The sequence below is a fragment of the Cebus imitator genome, unplaced genomic scaffold, assembly GCF_001604975.1.
Source record: "Cebus imitator isolate Cc_AM_T3 unplaced genomic scaffold, Cebus_imitator-1.0 Scaffold535, whole genome shotgun sequence".
NCBI classification, from domain to species: Eukaryota; Metazoa; Chordata; class Mammalia; order Primates; family Cebidae; genus Cebus; species Cebus imitator.
In genome coordinates, this window is record NW_016107850.1 from 589349 (window position 1) to 615594 (window position 26246).

The following is a 26246-nucleotide window of genomic DNA, read 5'->3' on the forward strand; positions in this document are numbered from 1 at the left end:
AATATATTTAGGCTGATTGGTTCAGCATGAAAATCAATAATTGGCTGAAGCTAAATATCACCATCATAGAATGAAGTTCTAGGATACTAGAATAATCTTGGCATTTTCTCAATTATTTAAGTTTTAGTAGTAAAATGTAATTGTTTGACATTATAGTACAGAAACACTAATTTCTCAGCATGTGATGAGTATTAATTTACTTTTGTGATCACTGTAGTGTACATTTGTTACAACAAGTAAAGTTTGACTTTGAACTGAGGTTGGTGGAAGAGCAAGACTTTTGAGGAGCACATTTTCCCTTTCATCATAGTCTTTATGTCTGGATTGAAGATGATATATCATAATATCATCTTTGATATAATCTGATGACATCTTTGATGTTCTTTATGATTTCAGTGTTTTGATTCCCATGAGATTTTGAGATGGTAGATTCAGTATTCTGTTTTTAATTCATCCTTTCAAGATGTAGATTGGTCTGAAAGATTTTATGAAAGTATAAATCCATGTAGTAGTTTAGAAAATAACCTGGAATGGGGTGAGACTGCAGAAAGCTAGACCATGCCCTTGCCTAAAATATTTGAAGATTTGTCATTGCATATGTGATAAATTTTAGATTGCTTTGAATGGCAATATAGTAAGTACTATTGTTAACAGCACAAGTTCTTGAATTCCCAAATAGGACTTTTGCTTGAATATTTTTATTTTGTAAGTAGAATTAAGTATCTAAACATTAGATTTAGTTCTTAAGGATTATTTTGTTTAATATTATGAATTGTATTAGACCAAATAATTGCTCCAAAAATTGGAATTAAGACATATTCTAATCTCTTAATATGCTTTATATTTATTTTAATATGAATTCATTTTTAGTAATGGCATGTACTGTTTTAGTCATTTATTTTACAAATATCAGTTGGATGCCTACTGGTAGATTCAGTTATGTTTTGCCGAATGTCATACATGTTGGTCTTGGCACTCGTGGTGCTCACAGTCTAGTGGAGTAGGAGTCAGTGAATAAACAAAGCAAGTAAATACACACACTTAAACAAAATTTCAAATTGTATTCAGTGCTATGAAGGAACGCATTTCAAGAGTGTGGTCAGGGAATGAATAAAAGCCAGTTCTGTGAAGAGCAAAGGTAAGAGCATCTTAGGCACAAAAAATGACATTGCCATGGCCTTAAGTTAGGAAGGAACTTGGTGTGTTCAAACAACTGAAAGGGGGGCAACATGATTGAAGCAGAGCAGCTGAAGGGGAATAATGTGATACAAGTTGATTTAGAGAGGTAGTCAGAGTTCAAGTCATTTGGGTGCTTTGTAGGATGTGGTCAGAAGTTTGAATTTTACTTAAAAGTACAGTGGGAAATCATTGGACAGCTTTAAGTGGGGGAATAACATGATTTGGCTCATGTTCCTTTTTTTAAAAAAAACTATTTTGGCTCGTGGCAGAATAGATTGGAAGTAAGCAAAAATATAAGTACAGGGACCAGTTGAGTTGTTGTAGTACTGCCAAGAAATCAGGGGGTCTAGAATAAAGTGATTACAATGGAGATGAAAAGAAATGGGCAGAATTAAGATATATTTTGGAGAGATTCTCTAGCAGGACCATTCAATAAAAATATAATATGAGACATATATATAATTTTTATTTTTTTGTTATCCATTTTGAAAAAAGTAAAAAGAAATACATGTTATTTAGTTGGGTATATCCAAAATATTATCATTTCAATGTGTAATTAATGTGAAAACTTGGTGAGATATTTTACATGTTTTGAAAATATTTAATCTTTGAAATCTGGTATGTATTTTACGTGTATAATGTGTCTCAATTTGGAATGGCCATATAAAGCTACTGGCTACTTACCATATTGAACAGTACAGGTCTATAAAGTGGGTTGTCAGTTGCGTTAATTTCTCACTCACAGCCTGTATTGAACTACTTAGAAAATTCTTGTATGTGCTTTCCACTTTCATACTCAGGCTCTTGGCTATATGGTTCTTACCACCTAGAATGCCCTTCTATGTCTTGTCTGTTCTGTAAACTCTTTATTATACATAGATAGTCATTACAGTAGTTACATATAATAGCTTTTAGAGTCAGACATAATATGGCTTGCTGGGGTCACCACCTGTGGGGGTCTGTCCTGCAGACCCTGATTTAGTGATGAATGAATAAAGTACACTGACACACAGATATTATGCTTTGCCAGTTTGACTGAGTACCCGGGCTGCTTACAGACTCCCTGGAGAGTGCTGGAAACAGTTGCAACCACTCGCCTTTATTCGGCATACATTAAATGACAAAACCTCTGAGTCAACCCCACTAGAGGTTAAAGATTAAAGCACAGGTTCTGAGGCCTAAAGCAAACACCATTAGAGGGTAATATCCCTGGTCAACTTCCCCACCCCAAGAGAGCCATCTGGAATGATCAAAGGTTGATTTTAGAACCACATGAGTAAACAAGTTAGTTAGGTAAACTCCTCACATTCCTTTGTTTCTATTCTAATTTATTTAACTAAGGGGACAAGGCTACCTTCAGCCAAGAACTATAGAAAAAATTCTTAGGCCTTCCAAAAGGGTTTGAGACTATATTCTATAACTTACTCTAATATTTTTCCCTTAATATTTTTACCACCACCCTAACTGAACTCCCACAATGGCTTTGAAACACTTTTATGACTCTTAATAACTGTATGTCCTTGAGTCTGAATGTCTCTGGTCCTTAGTTTTCTTATATGTAAAAAGGAAAATAATCACACAGGTGCTGTCAGGATTAAATGAAGCAATGTATATCGAGTACTTAGTGCAATGCCTTACCCATTATATTTCCTCAACAAATAGTTTATTATCATCCTTGATATTTACTACAAATACATGGATGTATTTTGTGCAGTGCAGTCAGATGGATTTTGGCTCTAATAGTGGTTTAACCATTTAATTTCTTTATGGCCTTTTGTAAGTTATTTAACTTCTCCGAGTCTGTTTCCTCATCTAAAATGTTAACCATACCCACTTCTACAGTTGTGAGAATTAAATGTGTGCCTGGCAATTATTAGTTCAATAAATGATAAACAGTAAATGTTACAGTTTTTCCCCTTGGGAAGTTAACTTTTGTAAGCTTTATTATTTTTATTTGTAAAAATAAATAATAACTTTAAGACTGTAAGAATTAGGTCTAAAATGTGAGGTGCATCTAACACAGTACATAACACAGTATAGACACTCAGTGAATGCTAATAGTTATTGCCTGTCTTCATCCTCAAGACTAAGCTAAAATGCCACATTCTTGAGTGATGCCTTTCCTAACTTTACCGAGGAGAATTAGTTGACCTTTCTTTTTCCTCATAGCACTTTGTATTTACCTTCATCATAGTCTTCAAAACATTTAAACACATTTATTTTTCCTCTGGGTTGAGAGGTCTTTGAAGGCAAATTTAAAAAACTTTATTTTCTCTTAAGCATTCAGCATAGTACCTGATACTTGGTAGGTGCTTCCCTTAATTTATTGATACACTTCTGAAAAGTACAAAAATCAGTTTTTTTTTTTTTTCAGCATGAAACTGTTTTTAAGAGAGGAATTATAACATACTGATTATGACCGGGGACTTTAGTGCTAGATAATTGGGGATCAAATTTGGACTGCTGGCTGCAAGTTGTGTGTCCTTGGGTAAATTGCTTAATCCCTTCCAGTTTAAGTTTTCTCATATATAAAATGAGAAAACACTGTCAATTTGCTACAGTTTTCACAAGACATATGTAAGGTATTGTCTTTTAAACATGTAGCACAGTTCCTCATACATAATAAGTGGTCATTGTAGACTGTGTGATGAAATTGCAAATTAAAGTAAAAAATACTTTGCTTCCTAGGTGGCATTTTTGTAATTCAGAAATTTGCAAGGACAAATGGAATTTGAAAGTATTGAATTGCATATTCCATACTTTGTAGACTTCTTTTTTGCATCCTCTCTTAAGTATTAGATGGGCATTATTTATACAAATGAAACATATTTTTATAGCCAATGAAGAGTAAACCATATAAATTGAAAGCTCTGTGATGAAATTTGACAATCCAATATCAAAAACAGGTCTTCTATCAAGATAATGTTCTAACAAGGCAGCCTGAGTTTCTGAATAACTGAGGAGAAATAATAGGTTATTGTTAACAATTGACACTTTAGAGTATATGAAGAGAACAATATTGCGTGAATGGCATGAATAAGATGTTTTGTAGGAAGAGTTCTGATATTTTTCTCCTCAAGACCTTAATTAGGGATCTTAGATATCAAGAGTATATATTCTGTATTATCTAGGGAAATTTTAGGTCAAGTGTGCATTATCTATTTAAGAAGAAAACTCTAACTGCTCTTAGGATTTCTATTTCCATAGTATGGAAGATTTTTATCCAAATAAAAATCATGGCCCTGACTCTGGAATTGGAAGTGATAATGGAGAAAAACGATTATCCACAACAGAAGTGAGTATTTTCTATTGCTGGTCTATTCTGTTTTACCATTTTATTAGAGCATTGAAATAGAGACACTTGTGTATACTTGAGTTTTATTTTGCTTGAAAATATGATCTTTATATTTTATGACTAAAACTGAAAAAGGAGGACATACTGATTTTCAAAGCTGAGCAGTAAACCTTATGTTAATTTTGGGTTTGAGAACTGGAGATGTAAAGCAAACATTCTGTAATTCATATGTAAAATTGAAGCAACATAATTCATATCATATGTTTAAAATGCTTGGTTTACTTTTTTGCTTATTCCTTTTAGCCATCAGATGATGACACAATCAGCCTTCATTCTCAAGTCTCAGAATCAAATAGAGAGCAGACCTCAAGAAATGACAGTCACACAATAGGAAGTAAGACTGATTCTCAGAAAGGTAATTCATATGGTACCTGCTATTTTTGTTTCATGTACACAGCCCACATTAAAAATGGACTTTAAAAAATTATATTGTCTTTAGCCAACTGTTATATTGAGAAAATGCATATTTTTCTAAGGACAGCAATGTCAAGCATATAGTTTACTATGTACATTTTCTAATAAATATTAATCTATACCTAGACCAGGAGGTTTATGATTTTATTGACCCCAACACAGAAGATATAGCAGTTCCTGAACAGGGAGATGCACATATTGGATCATTTGTATCTTTCTTTAAGGTAAATAAAACTTTGAACAGATATTAATAACATGTTCTCTTGATCTTATGAAAGTGGACCATACAATTTAAAATGATAACTTTCTTTTCTATAAGGGAAAAGAAAAATGTTCTGAAAAGTCTCAGAAAAATGAAGAATTAGGAGACAAAAAGAGGTAAGCACATATGAAATTGAAGTGTTAGTTATAAGCACTTGAGCCATTATTAGATATTCCTACTTGAAGAGTACTTGAAAAAATATGAATTTTTGTTAATTTCTAATTTCTAAATAGATAGTTAATTTCTAAATACTGCACGTCTGTATTTCTCAATTAAACACAAAATTATAGTAAGTGTTTGAGTGTAGGATATGCACTGTTTTTCCCCCTGAAGTGTAATAATGACTTCTATTATTATTACTGAGGAGGACTATACCGTCACATACATTGCTTCATTTGAGCTATTTAACGACCCTCTAAAATAGATGGTATTGATACCGTTTTACCAGTAAAGACACTGAAACCAGGAGTTTTAAATGTCTGGAACTCAGATGTACTGTCTCTTGTTCTACTGTGCTTTCCATTTTTGTCAGGCTGGTTATGACTTTAAAGGGTACTTATGTCAATATTTTATTAAAATAATTGTGCTTTGGATCTTTTCTGAACCATTCATCTTATAAAATGATGGCATATCACTTACCACATTTTTTCAGTTGCTCCTTCAGGTTGCTTTATAGCTGCAGAAAGGAAAGAGGGAACATTTGGTGAATACCTAGCATGTACCAGGATTGGTACTATGTGCTTTCTTATGTTTCTCATTTAATCTTCATTAAAATCCTGCAGGATAGTTATTGACATCATTTTTTCAGATGAGGAAGATGAAGTTCAAAGACTCTAAGTTTTATGCCTAAAACCACTTAGCTAATATCCACTAGTACCTAGTGTCAATGTAGCTCTCTTTGATTTTTAAACTTTTCTCTTTTTTCTACATTGTGCTGCCTCCAAATGACTTTGTCAGTAGATTTTAAAAGTTGTTAATCACCTCTGATGCCCTGTAAGGAGGTACATTGCTTTGTCTTGAACTCTTTAGATTTCATTCTTTTACTTTCTCACGTCATCTAATGAGGGCAATTGCTTAAACTTAGGAGCCACTCACCTGTGGCATGTACGATGTGGTAAAGTCACAAAGATTCATGGTTTGATACTGTTTTTAAAGTGAAATGCCTTTAAGATAAAATAACTAGAGTTTGAATAACAATTTATTTAAAAATTTTTTTGTTCTCTTTGATAAAAATGATATATTAATATTTTCTGGCAAATTTTCCAATCTTACTTGAACCTATTTAGGATTTTCTTTATTTAGACATTTTATATACATATTTTTAAAATCAAAATGAATTGATAAAAACAGGATGTTTCAATTAAATGACAAAATTTTACATTTTAAATTTATGTATTAAGACAGGCCATAGAGAACTCTGCAGTCCTTATTATACTCAAGGCTGGAGAATATACACTTTTAGATTACTATGACTATTACACATTTCAGAAATTTAAAAAATGTTTATATACTTTGCTATTATTTGTTAGTCATTAATTATATTAATACAGCCAGTATGCTACATTTCATAATGAGTAGAGAATGTAGGATTTTAACTTTCATATGGTGTTAAAAACAAAAATGGTTTCTATTTCTGGAAGCTGGCATAAAATATAGTCTTCCTTCCTTTTTGGATAACCATGTTTGTGTCACCTTTCAGACTTGAGAAAGAACAGTTACTGACAGAGGAAGAGGATGATGATTTGAAGGAAGTAACTGATTTGAGGAAAATAGCTGCTCAATTATTGCAGCAAGAACAAAAGAACAGGTATTCTTTTCAGTAATGAGATTTGAATTGGCAAGTTTTATAATCGTTAAATCTGATTATTAAAGATTATCAAATAAAGTATATGAAGTTTTGAGTAAACAATAGTGCCCTCTTAAGATCTATCTCAAGGGATAACTACAGATTGAGCATCCCTCATTCAAAAATCTGAAGTCCAATCCCAAGCATTTCAAATAAGGGATACTCAACCTGTATTAAAAGGCAATAGGAAATACTTAGGACAGAAATGTAAAATTACATTTACAACTAACAAAATGTGCTCATATATGTAGTCACTATAGTTAATATTGCTTAGTTATTTCTTTTTTATTCCTATGTATGTGCTGAATCATAATAACTGATTTATTTGTTGATATTAATTTTAGCTCACCGTAGCATTATTTACATTGTAAGCTTTTTTTAAATATAGGTACATGTCGTATATATAATGTGCTTTTTAAAACTCAGATTCTGAATTACTTGGGATATATCTAAACTCCTTAGAATGGGGCTAAATTTTATAAGGGTTGATTAAATCAGTATGATGATTTGAGGGTCACTGTCTCACTTTGGTCTATTTCTTGGTCAAAGACCATTTTCCCCATCTTTTGGTTAGTCTTTCTTCAAATACATGTTGTTGGCAATGAGAAGGACACTGTGTGAATGAGAATAAAATAAAGACAAGTCCACTTCTAATGCAGGAAAAGTCCCATATGCTGCTGAGGGTCGGCTGTTATTGCCATCTTCATGTACTGAGAGGACTACATTTATAGTTTTGAAATGATAAAGATCTGAGTGGTTTTTTTTTTTTTTTTTTTTTTTGAAAAGAGAATATGTTGGTGCATCTAACATGGATATGTAATAAGTATTTTATTTCATTTATTCAAAATAATAAATGTTTATGGTTAATATGGCCATGTTTTGGGAAGTTTCAAATTTAAATATACTGGCATTTGTTTAAATGTACATTGAAAAATACAATTAAAACATCAAATGACAAATATATGGTTTCTAGGGGCCACTTTTTAGGGGCAATCTAGATAATAGTTAATAAGCTAAATAGCCTAAGTATCTTTTTTGCACAGCTGCTACATTTATAGGTAAACAAAATCATATTAGAAAATCACTAATCTTTATTTCTTTCTTTGTTGATGTATCTTTATCCACAGTTCACATTTTTCTTCTACTATAACTTTCTGTCAGCCTTTTCTGTGATGTGTATCTTTTCAGCTTTTCCTGTGATTCCTTTCTAAAGGGCCTTTTTAAAATTGACAACTTATGAGGCTGTGTTTGTTTTCCCCCCTCCAATATAATCTAAGTGTTGGTTGTCCTTTGGTTTAAGAGGTTTGATGAAGGAAGCCACTACTTGTTCTGTGGAGCTTAAAAAGTTTCTATCTCCTCTACCTAGCAGGTGAAATAATTGTATTTATCATTATGGGAAGAGAATATTGTTTCCTTAAGAACCCACAGCTGTCTGGGTGCTATGGTTTACGACTGTAATCCCAACACTTTGGGAGGCCAAGGCCAAGGTGGGTAGATCACTTGAGCTCAGAAGTTCAAGGCCAGCCTGGGCAACATGGTGAAACTCCATCTCTACCAAAAATACAAAAAATTTTCCAGGCATGGTGGTGTGCACCTGTGGTCCTAGCTATTTGGGAGGCTGAGGTGGGAGGATTGCTTGAACCTGAGAGACAGAGGTTGCAGTGAGCCAAGATCATGCCACTCTACTCCACAGCCATATCCATTTTTCTCAGGTATTAGGAATAGCATTTGAGTGCTTAATTGTAGATATTTATATTGCCATGTACAATATTTCTGTACTTTCCATTTTTCCTATTAGTATATTAGTTTTTCATCCATTCATATGACTTAAATTATTCTTTCTAGCCTAGGCAAAACATTGACAAAATCATTATCTTTCGTTGGTTTTGTTTTTGGTGATAGTTTTTTAATCAGTATAAAATAGCACCTAGCACTGTGCCTTATACATAGTAAGTACTCAGTAATAATATTTTTGGTTGATCACTTGAAAAGTAAATCAATACATTCAAAATTAGTAGGAGCCATTAATTTAGTTAAAAATTATATGCTCTACCTAAAAAAAACTTCTGCTGTTCTTCAAGATATATGTAAAAGTAATTTTTCTGCTTCTCATTTTAGATATTAGTACATACTAATATAAGAACTTTTTAGATTAAATATTGTTGTAAAGTTACATTGTTATGATAAGTATGTCTAATTTTTTCAGATACTATAATATTTATAATATGATCATAAAGTAAAGAGCACATTTTTTTTTGAGACAGAGTCTTGCTCTGTTGCTCAGGTTGGAGTGCAGTGGTGCAGTCTTGGCTCACTGTAGCCTCTGCCTCCTGGGTTCAAGTCATTCTCATGCCTTGGCCTCCCAGGTAGCTGGGATTACCGGTGTATGCCACCACGCCTGGCAATTTTTTTGTATTTAATACAGATGGGGTTTTGCCATGTTGGCTGGGCTGGTCTCAAACTCCTGGCCTCAAGGGTTTCACCTGCCTTGGCCTTCCAAAGTGCTGGCATTATAGGCGTAAGCCACCACTCCCGGCCAAAGAGCACATTTTACTTTTAAATTTGATAATGTATAGAGAATTTTAGATCCCTGGCCAATTCTGTTAATGTCTGAACTTAATTTGGATCTCAGAAATTTTTAATGCTAAATCTAGTATTTTTTCTATTAAGTAATCTTTCTTCCTTCTACAATATGTTCCTATTGCTTAGATCTTTTAGATTGAGATAATTAAAATTTTTTGTTTACTGTCACAATACTTGAATTTGAATGAGACCAAAAAACTAAGCATAATCCTATATAAAGATGTATCCTACAGTGATTTTGGTGTAATTTATTCCTTCTCTGGTTGTAGATTTTCCTTTTCATGCTGTATTATTGTGTCTTATATTCCAAATATATTAGTGAAGGATCTGAAATGCTACTTAAAATTGTAGGCCAGAAGTTGTAACATCTCTTTTTAGGTTTTAAAACAGTTATCGTAATTTTTTGTTTGTTTTCAGTCTTGATTAAAAATAATTTAACTGTATTAAGATTACCCTCACCTACCAGGAAGTATTATCCAGGACTGCTACTTTGACTGTATACTACTTAACTGTTCTTTAACTCGCTACTAGTAGAAGACAAATGCAATGTTAGCTCTCAGCTAAATGAAGCCATGTATCTTCTCTCAAACTAGAGGTAGTTAAAAAACAGCTTACACTGAGTTCAGTGATGATTTTCTTATGGCAGGTTTTGCCACTTGCTTTGTTCATATTATTTTTTAAAATGTCTTTGATTATTTAAGAAACTTTATACTAGTACTTGGTACATGAAACTATCCTAGGGGAGCAGCAAGAGGATAGTATACAGAATTAATACTCAAAAAGACTGGAAAAGAGATCAGCAAATAAACCATCAAGTTGGTATAACTCATATGGTTTTAAAGTCTGAAGCCCAGTTATTTAAAAGACTGCCCCCCACTTTGACTGCCCCCACTTTGCCCCCCACTTTAAGATATGTAGATTAAGCTACTTTATGTTTACAGTTTATTGTTGAATTTTTTTTAATTGATAAACAATCTTTATCATCCCCTGTCAGAATATTGGATTATTATTTCTACTTGTATCTGATTGTATTGAAGTTATTCTGAATCAATGACTTTGATTATCTTTGAATAGCTATTCAGCAAGTTATAATTTTACCTTCAGTGTCATTTGGGAAATTTTAAAAAAAGATAGTCTTAAAAAAAATCAGTATCTTAAAAATAATGTTGTATGATGAATAAGTTCTGGAGATCTGCTGTACATTGTACCTGTAATTAACAATACTGTATTGTATACTTAAAAGTTTCTTAAGAGAGATCTCATGTTAAATGTTCTTACCAAAATAAAATAAAATTATAAAAAAGAGAGCATGTTTTTTAGAGCAGAAAGAAATCAAGGAAGGAACTGAGAATAAAATGATACTCTTAGAATATTTTTAATATTAACTTGATAATAAAAAAGGAAATTCTGTTGAAAAACAAAAAAAAAGTTGATATGTATTATAAATTATTGAGCCAGTTCTCCAAATTTCCACGAGTCCTACTCATTTATGTTAGTGTTAGAAAAGTGGCTACTGCTCTTTTTCTTATATTGATTATCTTAAGGGGCTTAATAAGTACATGTTTAGCTGGCTTCTTAAATTTTGTTATCATTCTAAAGAAAGGATTAAAATATATGTGTGACTTTGCAATAAATAGCTTCATTTAACTGGTTCTCATTGCATGTTTGTTCCTGCTAACTTACTCTGTAGTATTTTGTTATGTTTTTCCTTTTAATAATTATTTTCTTTGCTTTTAGGTGTGTCATGAGAGATTTTTTTCTTTGCTGTTGAAAGATGTGCTTCTGAGTACTATGTAATATAGCTAAATACCAAAAAGTAATTATGAAAAGTTATAATTAAAGTATAAATAAGGATCATGGAAAGCAAAACTAGGTTTGGGAAGTTTATAATTTTGTTTTAGTATTATAGAAATTATGGACATTACGTGTTTTATTATTTTTCCTGATCATATGAACATTTCAATTGGAGGAGCACTGTGTTAACCTCTAGCTTGTTAAAACTACTTAGGTAGATCTCTTAGTCCTTGAAATCTATCTATTCTTTCATTTCTGCGTTCTTTACAAATGACTACCCTGTCCTCTTCAAAAACATCTTCTTCTCCCATCTTTTGGTTTGGATGATTTATGTGAAATGTGAATACAGATGGAGGCCTTTAAATTGTAGAGCATCATTCAGTGATAAACTCTTCCAGAGGACCAGAGCAACAGGACATGCATCAAGGTATCTAGTTTGTGGAGGCCTTCAAGTATTAAGGGGGCAGGTTGACATAGCTATATTACATAGTCTTTTATTTAAAATAAGTACTGGTAACTGGATTAGGAAAGTGTGTTAATAATCTAGATGTTTAATTAGAATAGATGTTTGTTTTGACTTTGGATGTCAGAGTAAAACATAAAATACAGTGTACATAGCAAAATTTTACATAGGGAATTCTCAAGTACATAAAATATATTTTATAGGTAAATGGATCTCAACTTTTTTTCTTTCTGTTTCAATATGACTCATACACAGAAGTAATCATAATGCTAATGAATGTGTGGTGGGAAGGAATCAGAATTTACCATAGTGAAAGCCTTTACAGTTTGACTCCCCTCACCTTCCAATAATTCTGATATTTCCCCAAGGATAGTACTTACTGCTCTCTCCTTTTAAAAAAATATTTTTCCTAATAGTTTTGGATATTTCATTACCTTAATTTTTCTGCATTTAGGAGTTTAAGTCAATTTTCATGCATGCCTATATAAAGAAGAATAAGTGTCCTTAATTCTGAAATTGTTTGGCCCAAAGTTACACTGATTTGTGTATGATACTTGTCCTTTGCATCTCATTATCAATTTTTCCTAGTGAGGCCCTACTAGATCCAAGCTAGTGAGTAACCCAGAGTAATGGACTTTGGTTTCTTTATGTGAACCATATTTCTGTAATTACCAACTTTTATTTAATCATTATGTATTTTATTAGTCAATATGTAGCTTTTATTTAAAATTTGTTTATATTCTTTGGGTAGTTAACATCTGGAGATTTTATTTTGAATAAAAGGCAGAGATTTTACTTCTATGTTACTAAATTTTAAAAGCGAAAATTATATTTGTATATGTAGTAACATAAAGAACTCTTAAATAGCTGGGTGGGGTGGCTCACGTCTGTAATCCAAGCACTTTGGGAGGCCGAGGCGGGAGGATCACCTGAAGTCAGGAGTTCGAGACTAGCCTGACCAACATGGAGAAACCCCATCTCTACTGAAAATACGGAATTAGCCAGGTGTGGTGACACATGCCTGTAATCCCAGCTACTTGGGAGGCTGAGACATGCAAGTTGCTTGAACCTGGGAGGCAGAGGTTGTGGTGAGTGGAGATTGTGCCATTGCACTCCAGCCTGGGCAACAAGAGTGAAATTCTGTCTCAAAATAAAAAAAAAAAAAAAGAAAGAAAAACCTCTTAAATAAATATAGTTACTTATGTTAAGGATAGTTAATAATTCATTACTTTAGACTTTGAGATTAATACTTAGAATTATGTAACATTATATACAAATAGTTCTCTCTTAATAATGGTTCATCATTATCTTTTCTTTGGTTTTCTTCAAATAGTTTAGTTATTAAAAGTTTAAGAAACATGCTTTTTTAAAAAAAACTTGAATTTTAGCACTGATTTTGCATTTAGGATTAAAGTTTTTCATTTGGCAAAATGATTATGTATTGCATCAACATGCCTCATATCATTTGCTGTGCTGGGAAAATAAATCAATCATGATGATACCTCTTTATCTCTTTATCTTCTATCTTAGCCAAAAGTTAGATATGCAAAGGGCGATAATAGCATGGCTAGAAGATACCCAAACTTTGAGAGAGTTTATAAAAGAAGATGCATGGAAAGTTGCTGAGCTTCATTTTGGTATAAATAGTGCACTTATGGGCACTTGATCAAAATAATATTTAAATATTCTTTTCTAGCAAAAATCTTCAAGGACCAGATGCAGTTGATTTTGGAGATTTTTTATATAATGTGATATAATATTCTCCTTAATATATTTGGGAATTAATGTGTTGATTTACTTCTAGGATTCTTAATCATTCAACTTCTATCATGAGAAACAAGCCAAAACAAACTGTGGAATGTGAAAAGAGGTATAAAAATATCTTAGTTTTTACATTTAATATTTTATAATGAGTATTGATCCTTTGACAGCGATGTTTTCATATATAGGCTTTAATTAAATAAGTGATATAAATTTAATATAACTAGATAATTTAAATAGGAAATGTGTTAGAACATGAGTTAAATTTACTTTTGACATAAGCAAAATAAAAAATGCTGGTCTTTTATGCTTATAGATACATTTTTGTCTTGATGATAAAATCATTCATCTATTCATTCAGCAAACATTTTTTATATTGCTATTACGGACAGGAATAATGTGTTTTTTTTTTAAATCATTGATTGTATTTATTCTCTATGATATTGTTTATATTTTCATTTCAATTGAGTGTTAATAAATTCTTGTATATGAATATATGACATAAATTCGCATATATGAATTCCTGAGAACTAGAAGAACTTGAAAGTTTCATTTATTCTTTTTGATGGTTTGAATTTACATTAGACTCAACTCCTGCATCAATCCTCTGAGAATGTAAATGTCCAAAACCACAGGGTAGTACAGAAGTTCACACAGAGAGAATTAACATTTGTTGAATGCCTGTTAAATGTGTGGTGACTTTAGTGCTTTAGATGTGTTATCTCATTTAATCCTCGCAGTAATTCTATGGAATCTTTACTATTGTTATTCCTATTTTATAGATGAGAAAACTGAACTCAGAAATTTTCAAAATTTGCTCAAGGTCACATAGGTGTAAGTGGTGGAGTCAGGATTCAAAGCCAGGTTTTCTGATTTCAGAACCCCACGTCTTAACATATGATAACAAACCCATTTTGTTTGCTTCCTCCAAAGCCTCACATCCCTCTCAGTGTTTTTTCCTAGATATCCTATAGTCCAAACTGAACTTATTTTTCCCCAGAGCTATTTTTTTTCTCCTATATATTCCATCCTAGTGAATATACCACTATTTATATAATCACCTAAGAAAGCAACTTGGGAATTATTAGAAACTCCTCTCTCTAATAGAGAGACTCCCTCCCAATCCAGTCATTCACAGAAAATTATAGCTTCTTAACATTACTTGTATTTATCGCAGCCTCTTCATTCCTATTGTAATTAGGTTGGTTCAGGCGTAGTCTTTTTGTGCTTGGCTTATTGCAATAGTCCCCAGACATAGCTCCTTTCTTCAGTTTTGTCTAGCATTAAATGTGTCTTCTGCACAATAGAAGAGTGATAATTCTGAAACATAAATCTTACTGTGTGACTCCCATTTATTATCTTCTCATGACTCTTTACAACTTTTAGAATAAATCTTAAAATATTTAACTTAACCTATAAGGTTGAAGTGGGTTTCTGCTTACCCTGAGAGCCTCATCTTGTACAGTCTGCAACTGGCACCATTTGCTTTTAGGAACAGAATTTCTTTCTTCATTACAGGATGATTTTATCTCTGTGTTATACCTTCTTTTAATTAATTAATTTATTTTTAATTTTTAGTTTTTTGTCTGTGTTCTACCTTCTACATCCTGGTCTCTTTACTAGAATTTCCCTCTGTCTATCTTAGTCTTTCAGAATTCGGTTCAAGTGTGAGATTACTTTTCATACCCAAGCCTAGGAATATTCACCCATCTCACCTTTAATTTAATTAATTTAACCCACTTTTTCTCTCTTTGAATACCAATTCTGCTATCTTACATTTTTGCTTTCTTTAAGTTTCTGTTATTTACTTCCCCTTGCTTTATTTTCTGCCTTAAGCTTCCTCCGCAGGTTCCTAACATTCTCTTGAGAAGGCCTCAATTGCCCAACCTTAAAACTATGATATGCAATCCTGGCCTTTCCTTTATAAAACGATTACTTTTCCCTTTCTCATTTTCAAAACAGTTATCAAACTCCTTCTTTAAAGACAAAACCAAAAATTCTTTAATGTTTTCCTGATTGTGAGAGTAATGTAGCTTTCTTGTTGAAAAATTGGAAACTTTGGCAAACATAAAAGTAAAGAACATCACTCATTGTCTCACTCTCCAGAGATGACAAGTCACATTATTTTGCTACTTTTCCTTTTAGCCCTTTTTTCCATGTGAATATTTGCATTTGCATTTTCCATATGAATATTTGCATTTGCATATATGTACATGTGTATGTACACACACACACACACACACACACACACACACACACTGCAGGGTTATATAACCTGTTACATACCCAACACTGCCACTTAGATGCATATTAGGCATGTCAAATATTATTTTCCAAAACTATACTCTTAATGTTACTGTTGTACCCCTAAACTTGTTCCTCCCACATTTTTCTCAATTTCAGAAAATGCCAACTCCATCCTTCTGGTTGGTCATCTCAAAACTTCAGAGTCATCCTTAACTTGTCTCATTCTCTCACACCTGATATCTAATCCATTAGTAAATCTTGTTGCTCTACTTTAGAATATATATAGAGTCTGATCATGTCTTACCACCTCCACTCCTACCATCCTAGTCCTAGCTATCTCTTACTTCAATTATTATAGCAGCCTCTTAGCAGGTCTGTTTTCTACCCTATCTTTCATTTACTCTGTTCCCACAAAGCATCAGATTGATATTTTGAAAACGTAAGTCAGATGATATCGTTTGTCTTCAGAATTCTCTGCTGACTTCCCATGTCATTCAGAATAAAAACTAGCGTGCTTTAAGGCTTATAATGTCCTGCATTTGGTTTCAAAACCTGTCTTTTCTTTCTCTCCCTGGTTACCCCTCTTCTATCTATACTGGCCTCCTTGTTGAATCTCAGCAGACCAGGCATTCTCCCCATCCCCCAAGGCTTTTTATTTTTGCCTCTGCCTGGAATGGTTTCCCCCCAGCCATATGTCTTAATCTTGTACATTCAGGTTTCTGTTTAAATGGTACTTCACCAGCAAAGTATTCTCTGAATAACGTATATAAGAGCATGCCTCCCCAACTCCTTTGTCTCTATTTCCCACACCTTGCTTTATTTTTCTTAATAGAATTTAACACCATTTTTCATTCTAAATATATACTTCTGTACTTGTTTTTTTATCAGCATCCCACTACCCAGTGGATACACTACAATGTAAATTTTATGAGATTACAGACTTTATTTTCTATTCTGCAATATCTTTCCAATTAACACAATGCATGGCACACATGGTAGGTACTCAATAAATATTCATTGAGTGAATAAGTTGGGAAAATATGTTGAAATGATGAATGCCAGGAACTGTGTTGTATGCTGGGAGACGCAATAGTGATCAAGAGAGACATGGTCCCAGCCATCATGAGATTAATGATTGATATTTTTGTTTGTTTTTTTGAGATGGAATCTCGTCTGTCGCCTAGGCTGGAGTGTAGTGGCATAATCTTGGCACACTGTAGCCTCCGCCTCCTGGGTTCAAGTGATTCTCCTGCCTCAGCCTCCCAAGTAGCTGGGATTACAGGCATGCACCACCATGCCCAGATAATTTTTGTAATTTTTGTAGAGATGGGATTTCACCATGTTGGCCAGGCTGGTCTCGAACTCCTGACCTCAAGTGATCTGCCCATCTTGGCCTCCCAAAGTGCTAGGATTACAGGCATGAGCCACTGCACCCAGCATGATTAACGTTTTAATATATTGCAGTTTTGGGTGTGTTCATTTTTTGAAATATGGCTTTTGAATATACAAATCCATGAATAATAAGAATGGGTTGCCTGTTGTTGGCATTTGGTAGCATGTAGATTTGTAGGAGAACACTGGAAAAATTTTGGGTACTTAGGTTTTGAGTCCGAATGGTCAGTCCCCCTGAAATGCCTGGACAGCTTTGTACTAGAAGTGATCTCAGTGGACTACTCTCCAAAGATTTCAAGCCACTTCTAGCAATCAGCTAGACATTGTAAGCTCTGGGACATTGTAAACATACAAGAAATCTGTGATAAACTATTGAGAAACTGGTTGGCCAAGTATCAGGGTACAGTTGAAAGAGCGTGGGTCTTGAAGTCAGGCAGACTTGGGTCAGAGTCCCATCTTTAGCACTTACTAGATGTGAGGCTTTGGATAGGCTTTAAAATCAACCCTAGTGCCTGGCACCTACATGCTTAGTAAATGTTAGCTCTCTGATTATTTCTTTCTACTTACCTTTCTTCCTATAAAGAGGTAGATTAGTGTAGTGGTTAAGAGTTCAGGCTCATAGAATGATGCTGTTTGGGTTTGGATCCTGGATCTGTCTCTTGGGAAAGTTATTTAGCTTACTCTGAGCAACATTTACCCCTTCTGTAAAACACAATAACAGTGTCTACCTCATGGTTACTGTAAGGATGAAATTGATTAATGTAGTCAATTGCTTATGACAGTGATTAGCACACAGAAAGTGTCACATATGTTATTAGTTGTTAAACTATAGTTGTTATTATGGTGGACTTTCTTATTTTTCCTTTCTTTTGTATCTCAGCCCTTCCTTTTTCAATTCTCACCTCCTTCTTTCTTCAAAAGGGAAATAGCTTTGGGGGTATTCTTTTTCTGATATTAAGAAGTATTGCATGACCTTAACTTGTTTTTTCTTTATATATATATACTTTAAGTTCTGGGATACATGTGTAGAACATGTACAAGTTTGTTACATAGGTATACACATGCCATGGTAGTTTGTTCTGGGATACATATACAGATACATGTACAAGTTTGTTACATAGGTATACACATGACATGGTGGTTTGCTGTACCCATCAAAACACATTGAATTATAGGAAAATAATTTAAATTCTGTGACTTTTTTTTTTCAGCAGTGGGTGGGGGAGCACACCCCACCCCTTCCCCACCTATAGAAGAATCTCATGTACTTTCTGTTAACAAAAATGAGATCACACTAAGTATACTGTTTAGTAATCTGCATTTTTCATTTAATATTATCGTGATGGTTTTTATATATCCACTCAATCTAAATTTAAATTTTGATGAACTTTATATATTCTGTACACTTGTATTTTCTTTCTTTCTTTCTTTCTTTCTTTCTTTCTTTCTTTCTTTCTTTCTTTCTTTCTTTCTCTTTCTTTCTGCCTGTCTGTCTGTCTGTCTGTCTTTTTTTTTTTGACAGAGTATCGCTCTGTCACCCAGGCTGGAGTGCAGTGATGTGGAGATGAGGTTTCACCATGTTGGCCAACCTGGTCTTGAACTCCTGGCCTCAAGTGATTCACCTGCCTCAGCCTCCCAAAATGCTAGGATTACAGGTGTGAGCCACCATGCCTGGTCCACTTCTATTATTTTCTTAACTTAAATGCTTAAAGGCATTAAGCATTTATTGTTATTGATGAATTAAAACATGAATGTATACAATAGCAAAGACCTGGAACCAACCCAAACGCCCATCAAGGATAGACTGGACAAAGAAAATGTGGTACATATACACCATGGAATACTAAGCAGCCATAAAAAATGATGAGTTCGTGTCCTTTGTAGGGACTTGGATGAATCTGGAAACCATCATTCTCAGCAAACTAACACAAGAACAGAAAGCCAAACACCGCATGTTCTCACTCATAGGTGGGTGTTGAACAATGAGAACACATGGACTCAGGGAGAGGAGCATCACACACTGGGGACAGTTGGTTGGGTAGAGGAGGGACAGCAGGAGGTGGGGAGGGATAACAGGGGGGAGAAATGCCAAATATAATATGCACCTGAAGTAAAATAAATAAAAAATTAAAAAAATGAATGTACATTTAAAACTTGTGATATATTGTCTCCAGAAGTTTTTATGTTTGCATTCGCACAAGTAACACATGGATAGCTTTACTTCTGTACTTGTTAACACTGTCCATTATCAATTTATTTATTCTTTGCCAATCTAAAAAGAACAAATTGTATCAGAATGTTTTTTTTTATTTCAGTGATTAGTGATGTTGAGTACTATTTCAAGTATTTATTGCCTATCTATATGGCTTCTTTTGTAACTTGCTTGTTTGCATCTCTTGTAGTCAGAAGTACTTTGTATTGTTCACATTTACTGAGTTTTTTTATGGCCAAGATTATAGTCTGTCATGGTAAAAATTCTGTAGGAACTTGGCAAAAAATGTTTTCTGCAGCTGTTGTTTAGAGTCTTGTATAATGTCAACTATGTTAAGTTGGTTGATAGTATTGTTTAAATCTTCAATACCTTGCCTATTTTTTGTTTTCTTGTTCTATCAGTTAGTAAGAGAAGGTTATTGAAATCTCCAACACTAATTGTAGATTTACCTTTCTCCTTGTAGTTCTATCATTTTTCCTTCATACATTCTGAAGCCCTATTATTAGATATACAAATGTTTAGGATTGTATTGTCTTCTTGGTGAATTTGTCATTCTGAAATGACTTTTCTTTATATTCTTGGTAATATTCTCTACTCTGAAGCCTACTTTTCTGACTTCAATATTGTCAGTCCAGCTTTATTTTGTTTAGTGTTAGCATGATACATGTTTCTCCATCCTTTTATTTTTAACTGATTTGTGTCTTTGTAGAGAAAGTACATTTCTTGTAGTTAGCATATGGTTGTATCTTCCTGTTTTTTATTGAATCTGACAATCTGCCTTTTAATTGCAGTGTTAAAAATCATTTATATTTTTGTAATTAATGATACTTTGAGGTTTGCTGTATATTTTCTTTCTGTTCCATCCTTTTTGTTTTTCCTCCTTCTCTGTTGTCTTTTGAATTATATTTTAAAATTTTTGTTTATTTCTTTTGTGGGCATAATTGCTTTTTGTTATGTTAGTGGTTGTTTTAGGGGTTAAAGTATGATATTTAGGTTATCACAGTCTATCTTGAAGTGCTATCATGCTGTTTCATGTATCATGTAAGAACCTTACAACAGTATACTTACATTTCTTCCTTTTTAGCCTTAGTGTGTTGTCATACATTTTACTTTTATATATCTATTATATATAACATAACAAGTTGCTATTATTTTTGCTTTAAACAGTTATTTCTTAAGAACATTTAAATAATTAGAATAACGCTTTTATGTGTTAAATTCCTTATTTACTATCTCCAGTGCCCTTTTTTTGTGTGTGTAGATTCGTATTTACATGTACATCATTTTCGTCCTGCCTAAAAGAGACTTTAACATAATTTTACTACTAGTCTGTTGATTGAATGCTTTTAGCTTTTGAATGTCTAAAAAAGTCTTAAACATTTTTTTTAAAAGAAACAGCCTCTTGCTCCTCTCCCAGGGTAGAGTGCAGTGGCACCATCACAGTTCACTGCAGCTTCAGCTTCCTGGGCTCAAGCGATCCTCCCACCTCTCAGCCTCCCAAGTAGCTGCGACTACAGTCATGTGTCATCACACCTAGCCAACTTAAAAAAATTTTTTTTTGTAGAGACAGGGTCTCACTATGTTGCCTTGGCTGGTTTTGAACTCTTAGCCTCAAGGAATCCTCCTTCTTTGGCCTCCCAACGTGTTGGGATTACACACATGAGCTACCGTGCCCAGCTCACCTTCATTTTTGAAAGATATTTTGCCTCATACAAAATTCTAGGTTGACATTTTAGTTTTCTTTGAGTACCTTAAAGAGGTTTCTTCACTATCCTCTAGATTGTATTGTTCTCTGTGAGAATATTCTTTGTTTTACTGTGCCTAATGTGTCCTTTTTCCTCTGGGTGTTTGTAACATTTTTTCTTTATCACTTGTTTTAAGTAATTTGATGATGATATATCTTGGTGTAGTTTTCTTCATGTTACTTTCTTTTGGAGTTCATTGAGCTTCTTGAATTTGTAAGTTTATTTTCATGAAATTTGAGGTTTTGGGGCCCTTATTTCTTCAGATATGTTTTCTATCATTTGACCTCTTTTATTATGGAACTCCAAATATATGTACATATATTAGGCCACTTGAAGTTTGCCACAGAACGCTGATGGTCTTTTCATTCTTAAATATTTTTCTGTCTGTGTTGGGTTTTGGCTAGTCTTTATGCTTTGCTTTTGTGTTTACTAGTAATTTCTTGTGAAATGTCTAATCTGTAGTTAATTCCACCCAGTTTATTTTAATGTCAGATGCACTTTTTATTTCTAGAAGTTTGATTATGTCTGTACTTACCATGTTTAGTCTTTTCCTTTAGCTTCCTGAACATTGCTTGGTTGAATTTTTGATTGAATAGCAGACATTGAGTACTTTACCTTCTTGAGTGTGGATATTGTAATACTATTGTACATATTTTTGACTTTTGTTCTGGAATACAGTTAAATTACTGGGAAATAATTTGATATTTTAGGACTTGGTTTTATAATTTTTTTATGTGTGACCAGTGCAGCTTTAGTCTGGGAAAAAATTTGTCCCCTTAATGAGGCAAGACCTTTCTCTACTGAATGTTCTGTGAATTATGAGGTTTTCCAGTCTAGCTGGTGGGAATTGGTACTACTCCTGGTCCTCCGAGAATCTGGGAATTATTCCCTCTAATCGTTGGGGTTAATTTCATCCTTCTTCCTAGGGTAGTTTCCTCATATACATGTTCAATAATGAGTACACTCAGATGAAAATTTGAGGGATGCCTCTGTAGATCTCTTTCCTTTCACTGTGTATTGCCCTTTTCTTTGTTGCTGTGTGCTGTGAACTCACTCTGCCCTTTTCTCCCTAGTTCCAGCTCTGTCTCCTGAATTCTGGGCCTGCTAGACTCTGCTTTGGTTTTTCCTCCTAGGCTGTGGGCTGGAAACTGTTTTCATTCAGCAACTTGGCTCAGTTTCAGAATTCACCTTGTTACTCATCTCTAAAGGATAATGTCATTTTTTGCCTGATACTCAATGTCATAGAAGGAATACTTTTATATATTTTGCCATTCTTATAGTTTTTTAAGTTAGGATATAAATCTGGTCACTGTTAATCTATCTTGGTTGCGAGCAAAGTCTAGTTTCTACATTCTATGTGTTCGTGTTTGTTAGTATTTCATTTTGATTGTTTCTCCCATAGTCTCTCTCTATTCCAGTATTTTAAAAATTACTGCCTGTATTTTTTGATACTTTTCTTATTTCTTCTTTATATTTAAATCTTTTAACCTTTCATTTTGATATTTGGTATCAGGTAAGGAATCTAGTTTTCTTCCTCCCTCCTCTACCTTTTTCTCACTGTGTCTCCTCCTTCACCTTTTTTGTTCTTTCTTTCTGAGTATATTTTACAAGTGGTCGATCAATTGTCTCTCTACTACTTGTTATATAAGCCATTACTTTCACAATGACTTTAAACGTCATTTTTTCAGAAGTTATAGTACTTGTGATCCTGTACTCCTCTTCCATTGAAAAGTCTGTAGATTCTGGAGCTAGTAGAAAGGGAGGGTAGAGAAGTCCCCTTTATTAATGTAACTTCTATCTTCCTGATTATCCATTCTTCCAAATTAACTTTGAAACTCCTTTGTCAAATTTCTAAAACAAACCAAAAAATACTTCGTGAGTTTAAAAAAATTATTATTACAGTTGATTTCAGTTAATTAAGATTAATTAAGTTGAAAGAGAAGTTATACCTGTAATAATAGTTTAACCTATCCAAAAACCTTTTGGTTATTCAAATCTCTTACTAGACATTTATAGTTTTTTTATGTACATCTTGTATAAGCATAGTTAAGTTTCTTCCTAGGTATTTTATACTTTTCTTTCCTTTTATGAATAGCGTTTTTCCTAATGTCTTTTAACTCATTATATTTGATATGTAGGAAAGTGATTAACTTTTGCATGTTTTTCTTTAGTAACCTTACCTCTTGTAATGATATATTTTTTTTGTCTTTTTCTTTTGGATAATCGTGTTCTATAAATTTTAAAAATTGGATTCCTTATCTCTAATTTTTATTTTTTTTGTTATTGTGCTATACAGAAGTTCCACAATAGTGTTAAGTTATAGCAGCTTCAGGGGACATTTTGTTTATATAATTTTCCAAAGGAACTCCATGATCAAAATTGCCATCTAAGAACAGAATGCATAGCCTGTCTTATCTCAACAATAACAAAAAATTAGATGAAAATAATTTCCTTCATAGCCCCTGTTTTGTTAATAAGAACAGGTTGAGGCCCATAATCAGTAATTCTGTAGGCAAAAAGAATTACTCCCTTGAGCTCTTTGGCATTTAGACAAAAGAAATTATTAGTTTTTGTTAATTATTTTAATATAATAAATATCCTGTCTTTAGATATTTCACTATTTTAGCCTCTGGGAATTCCTTAGAGTAGACCTATGCATAGAGTATACATAGAATAAACCCATTTTGATGTTTCCCGTGGAGCAAGAGGTATTAGAAAATTAAATATGTTTCTGTCGATTTTAAGTTTTATGTAATTAGGCCAAAGTGTAGACATGGGTAAATTATTTACAATTTTGGTTTTTTTTAAAGAAAACATAATAATGTTCATAATATATATTAAAGAATTTATTCTAAATATTTTAATGTATTAAGGCGTCTTTAATTTTTTAGTGTCTCAGCAGATGAAGTTAATTCACCATTATCACCCCTCACATGGCAGGTAAGAAGAAATTAAATTACTATTATATCCTTTATTTTGTTCTCTTTTATTTGTTTAACAGAAATTGTCTCCTTACAGCCCTTAGAAAATCAGAAGGATCAAATAGATGAACAACCGTGGCCAGAATCTCACCCTATAATCTGGCAGAGTGAAGAAAGGAGGCGGAGTAAACAGATTAGAAAAGACTATTTCAAGGTACTCTATATTAAAGTTTTTAAATTTACTTTGTAATTATTAGTTTTTATTTTATCAGTTTTGTTTTGAGCCAATAAGGTAGACTGTAACTCTCTAGTTAAATGTAGTAAATGTGTTATTTTGATTTCTCACGTGTATGTGGTAATACCATCTAATTATATCCATAAGTCTTCAGTAGTTCAGAATTATTGAGTAGATAAATATAAATTATGATTTACCAAATACTTTACAAGATAGATGAATGTTTGCTGCACTGCTAGTTGTAGCAATATGTAGTATGTTTTGAAAGAATTGTCTAGGAAAAGTCTTTCATTGGATTTGTTTCAATAAATAGTTGGCAGATATTTACAATTATCATTTAACTGTTCCTATGTAAAGTGCTGTTTATGTAGTTCTAAAAATGCTTGAGGTCAGATTTTTCAATTTTTTTCTTCTTGTTACCTTAGTAGATTGCTTGAGGGTCTTTTAGCAAAAATAAAAGCTCAGATCATCTGAATTATCCCAAATTTCTAGTTAACAGGGTTTTAATGAAATTTTACTGTGTACACCTTTGTAAATATTATATTATTGTCTATTTGTGTTTGAGGTCTTTAGAAGCCAATCATTAGAATTCGGAATAATTTTCAATACTAGCCAGAATTCATTTCTGGACTCAAATGAAGGGTACAAACAAGCTTCTGCTCCATGAATAGCAAATTTTGTTGTCTTTGAACATCTTTTGTATTTCCCAAAGCCTAATTATTATTAGATGATAATAGTAATTTTATCTAAACACATAGTACTAGTCTACATTGTAGGTCATTTCAAGTTTATATCACTAATAAATAGGATTATGTTTTCTGTTTTCCTCTGGTAGAAATAGGTCTGTACGCACATTTATTTGTTTCTATATGCAGGTGCGTAACATACATTTGGAAATTGTATCATATGACTAAAACAAAAATGCTATATGTCTTAGTGAATCTGTGATAAATTTAAGCCTTCAACAAATATATACTGAGTCCTTTTAATGAGTCTGACATTACTTGGTCAATATGAGAGATAATGAAGAAACAAAAGACATGAGGACAAGGGGAAGGACATTCTAAGTAGAACCCTCCCTGGTCAATAACACTGAAAATTTATTTACCCCAACCCTTTATACATCTGTACTTGTGTTTACATTCTAGCATTATTTTAAAGTTTCCCTTTTTAGTTCATCAGACCTTGATCAAAGACACTGAATAAAATTTGCTTGTTGATAAAACTTAGTGAATGATTGATGATATGGGTATAATTTTAGTAGTATTTCAAAATAATAAGTTTGATATTTATTCAATCTCCTTTATTGTAGTATAACAATACAAATTCCTAATATACTACCAATATCGTAGTATAACAAAACCAGTTTTCCTTTCTCATAGTAACAATACCAATTCTGACTATTTGTCAAAACACTTGCATAGCACTTACTACGTGCCAGGCACTGTCCTAAGATTTTACAAAGGTCAACTCATTTAATCTTTGTAACGATCCTACGAAGTGAGCATAGTTATGATTATTTCTGTTTTACAGATGATGAAATTAAGGCACAGAGATGCAAACTAGTATTCTTCAGGTCACTTTAGTAATAAGTAGCAAAGTTGAGATTTGAACCCAAAGCCTGTGCTACGTTGCCTCCTTATCTACTGTGTTTAGCCTAATATCAAATGAGCAAACTGGTCAAACAAACAAAATTTTACTGGTTTTTAATATATTTTTCTTTCTTTCTTTCTTTCTTTCTTTCTTTCTTTCTTTCTTTCTTTCTTTCTTTCTTTCTTTCTTTCTTTCTTTCTTTCCTTCCTTTCTTTTCTTTCCTTTCCTTCTTTCCTTCTTTCCT

The 26246-nt window shown here is 32.9% G+C and overlaps 1 protein-coding gene across 5 annotated transcripts in view; it reads left to right on the forward strand.

The window, feature by feature from the left end:
* LRCH2 (leucine rich repeats and calponin homology domain containing 2) overlaps positions 1 to 26246 on the forward strand; it is a 103501-nt gene that overhangs the window by 50593 nt on the left and 26662 nt on the right. For 2 of the 5 annotated variants that reach the window (XM_017514701.2, XM_017514702.2), the window contains exons 7-15: positions 4387 to 4474; positions 4778 to 4889; positions 5075 to 5172; positions 5268 to 5326; positions 6910 to 7017; positions 11783 to 11860; positions 13701 to 13766; positions 24145 to 24193; positions 24272 to 24388. In XM_017514701.2, coding sequence (XP_017370190.1) covers positions 4387 to 4474; positions 4778 to 4889; positions 5075 to 5172; positions 5268 to 5326; positions 6910 to 7017; positions 11783 to 11860; positions 13701 to 13766; positions 24145 to 24193; positions 24272 to 24388 — 775 coding nt within the window. The remainder of the gene's footprint in view (positions 1 to 4386; positions 4475 to 4777; positions 4890 to 5074; positions 5173 to 5267; positions 5327 to 6909; positions 7018 to 11782; positions 11861 to 13700; positions 13767 to 24144; positions 24194 to 24271; positions 24389 to 26246) is intronic. The other 3 variants (XM_017514703.2, XM_017514704.2, XM_017514705.2) reach the window with 2 other exon arrangements.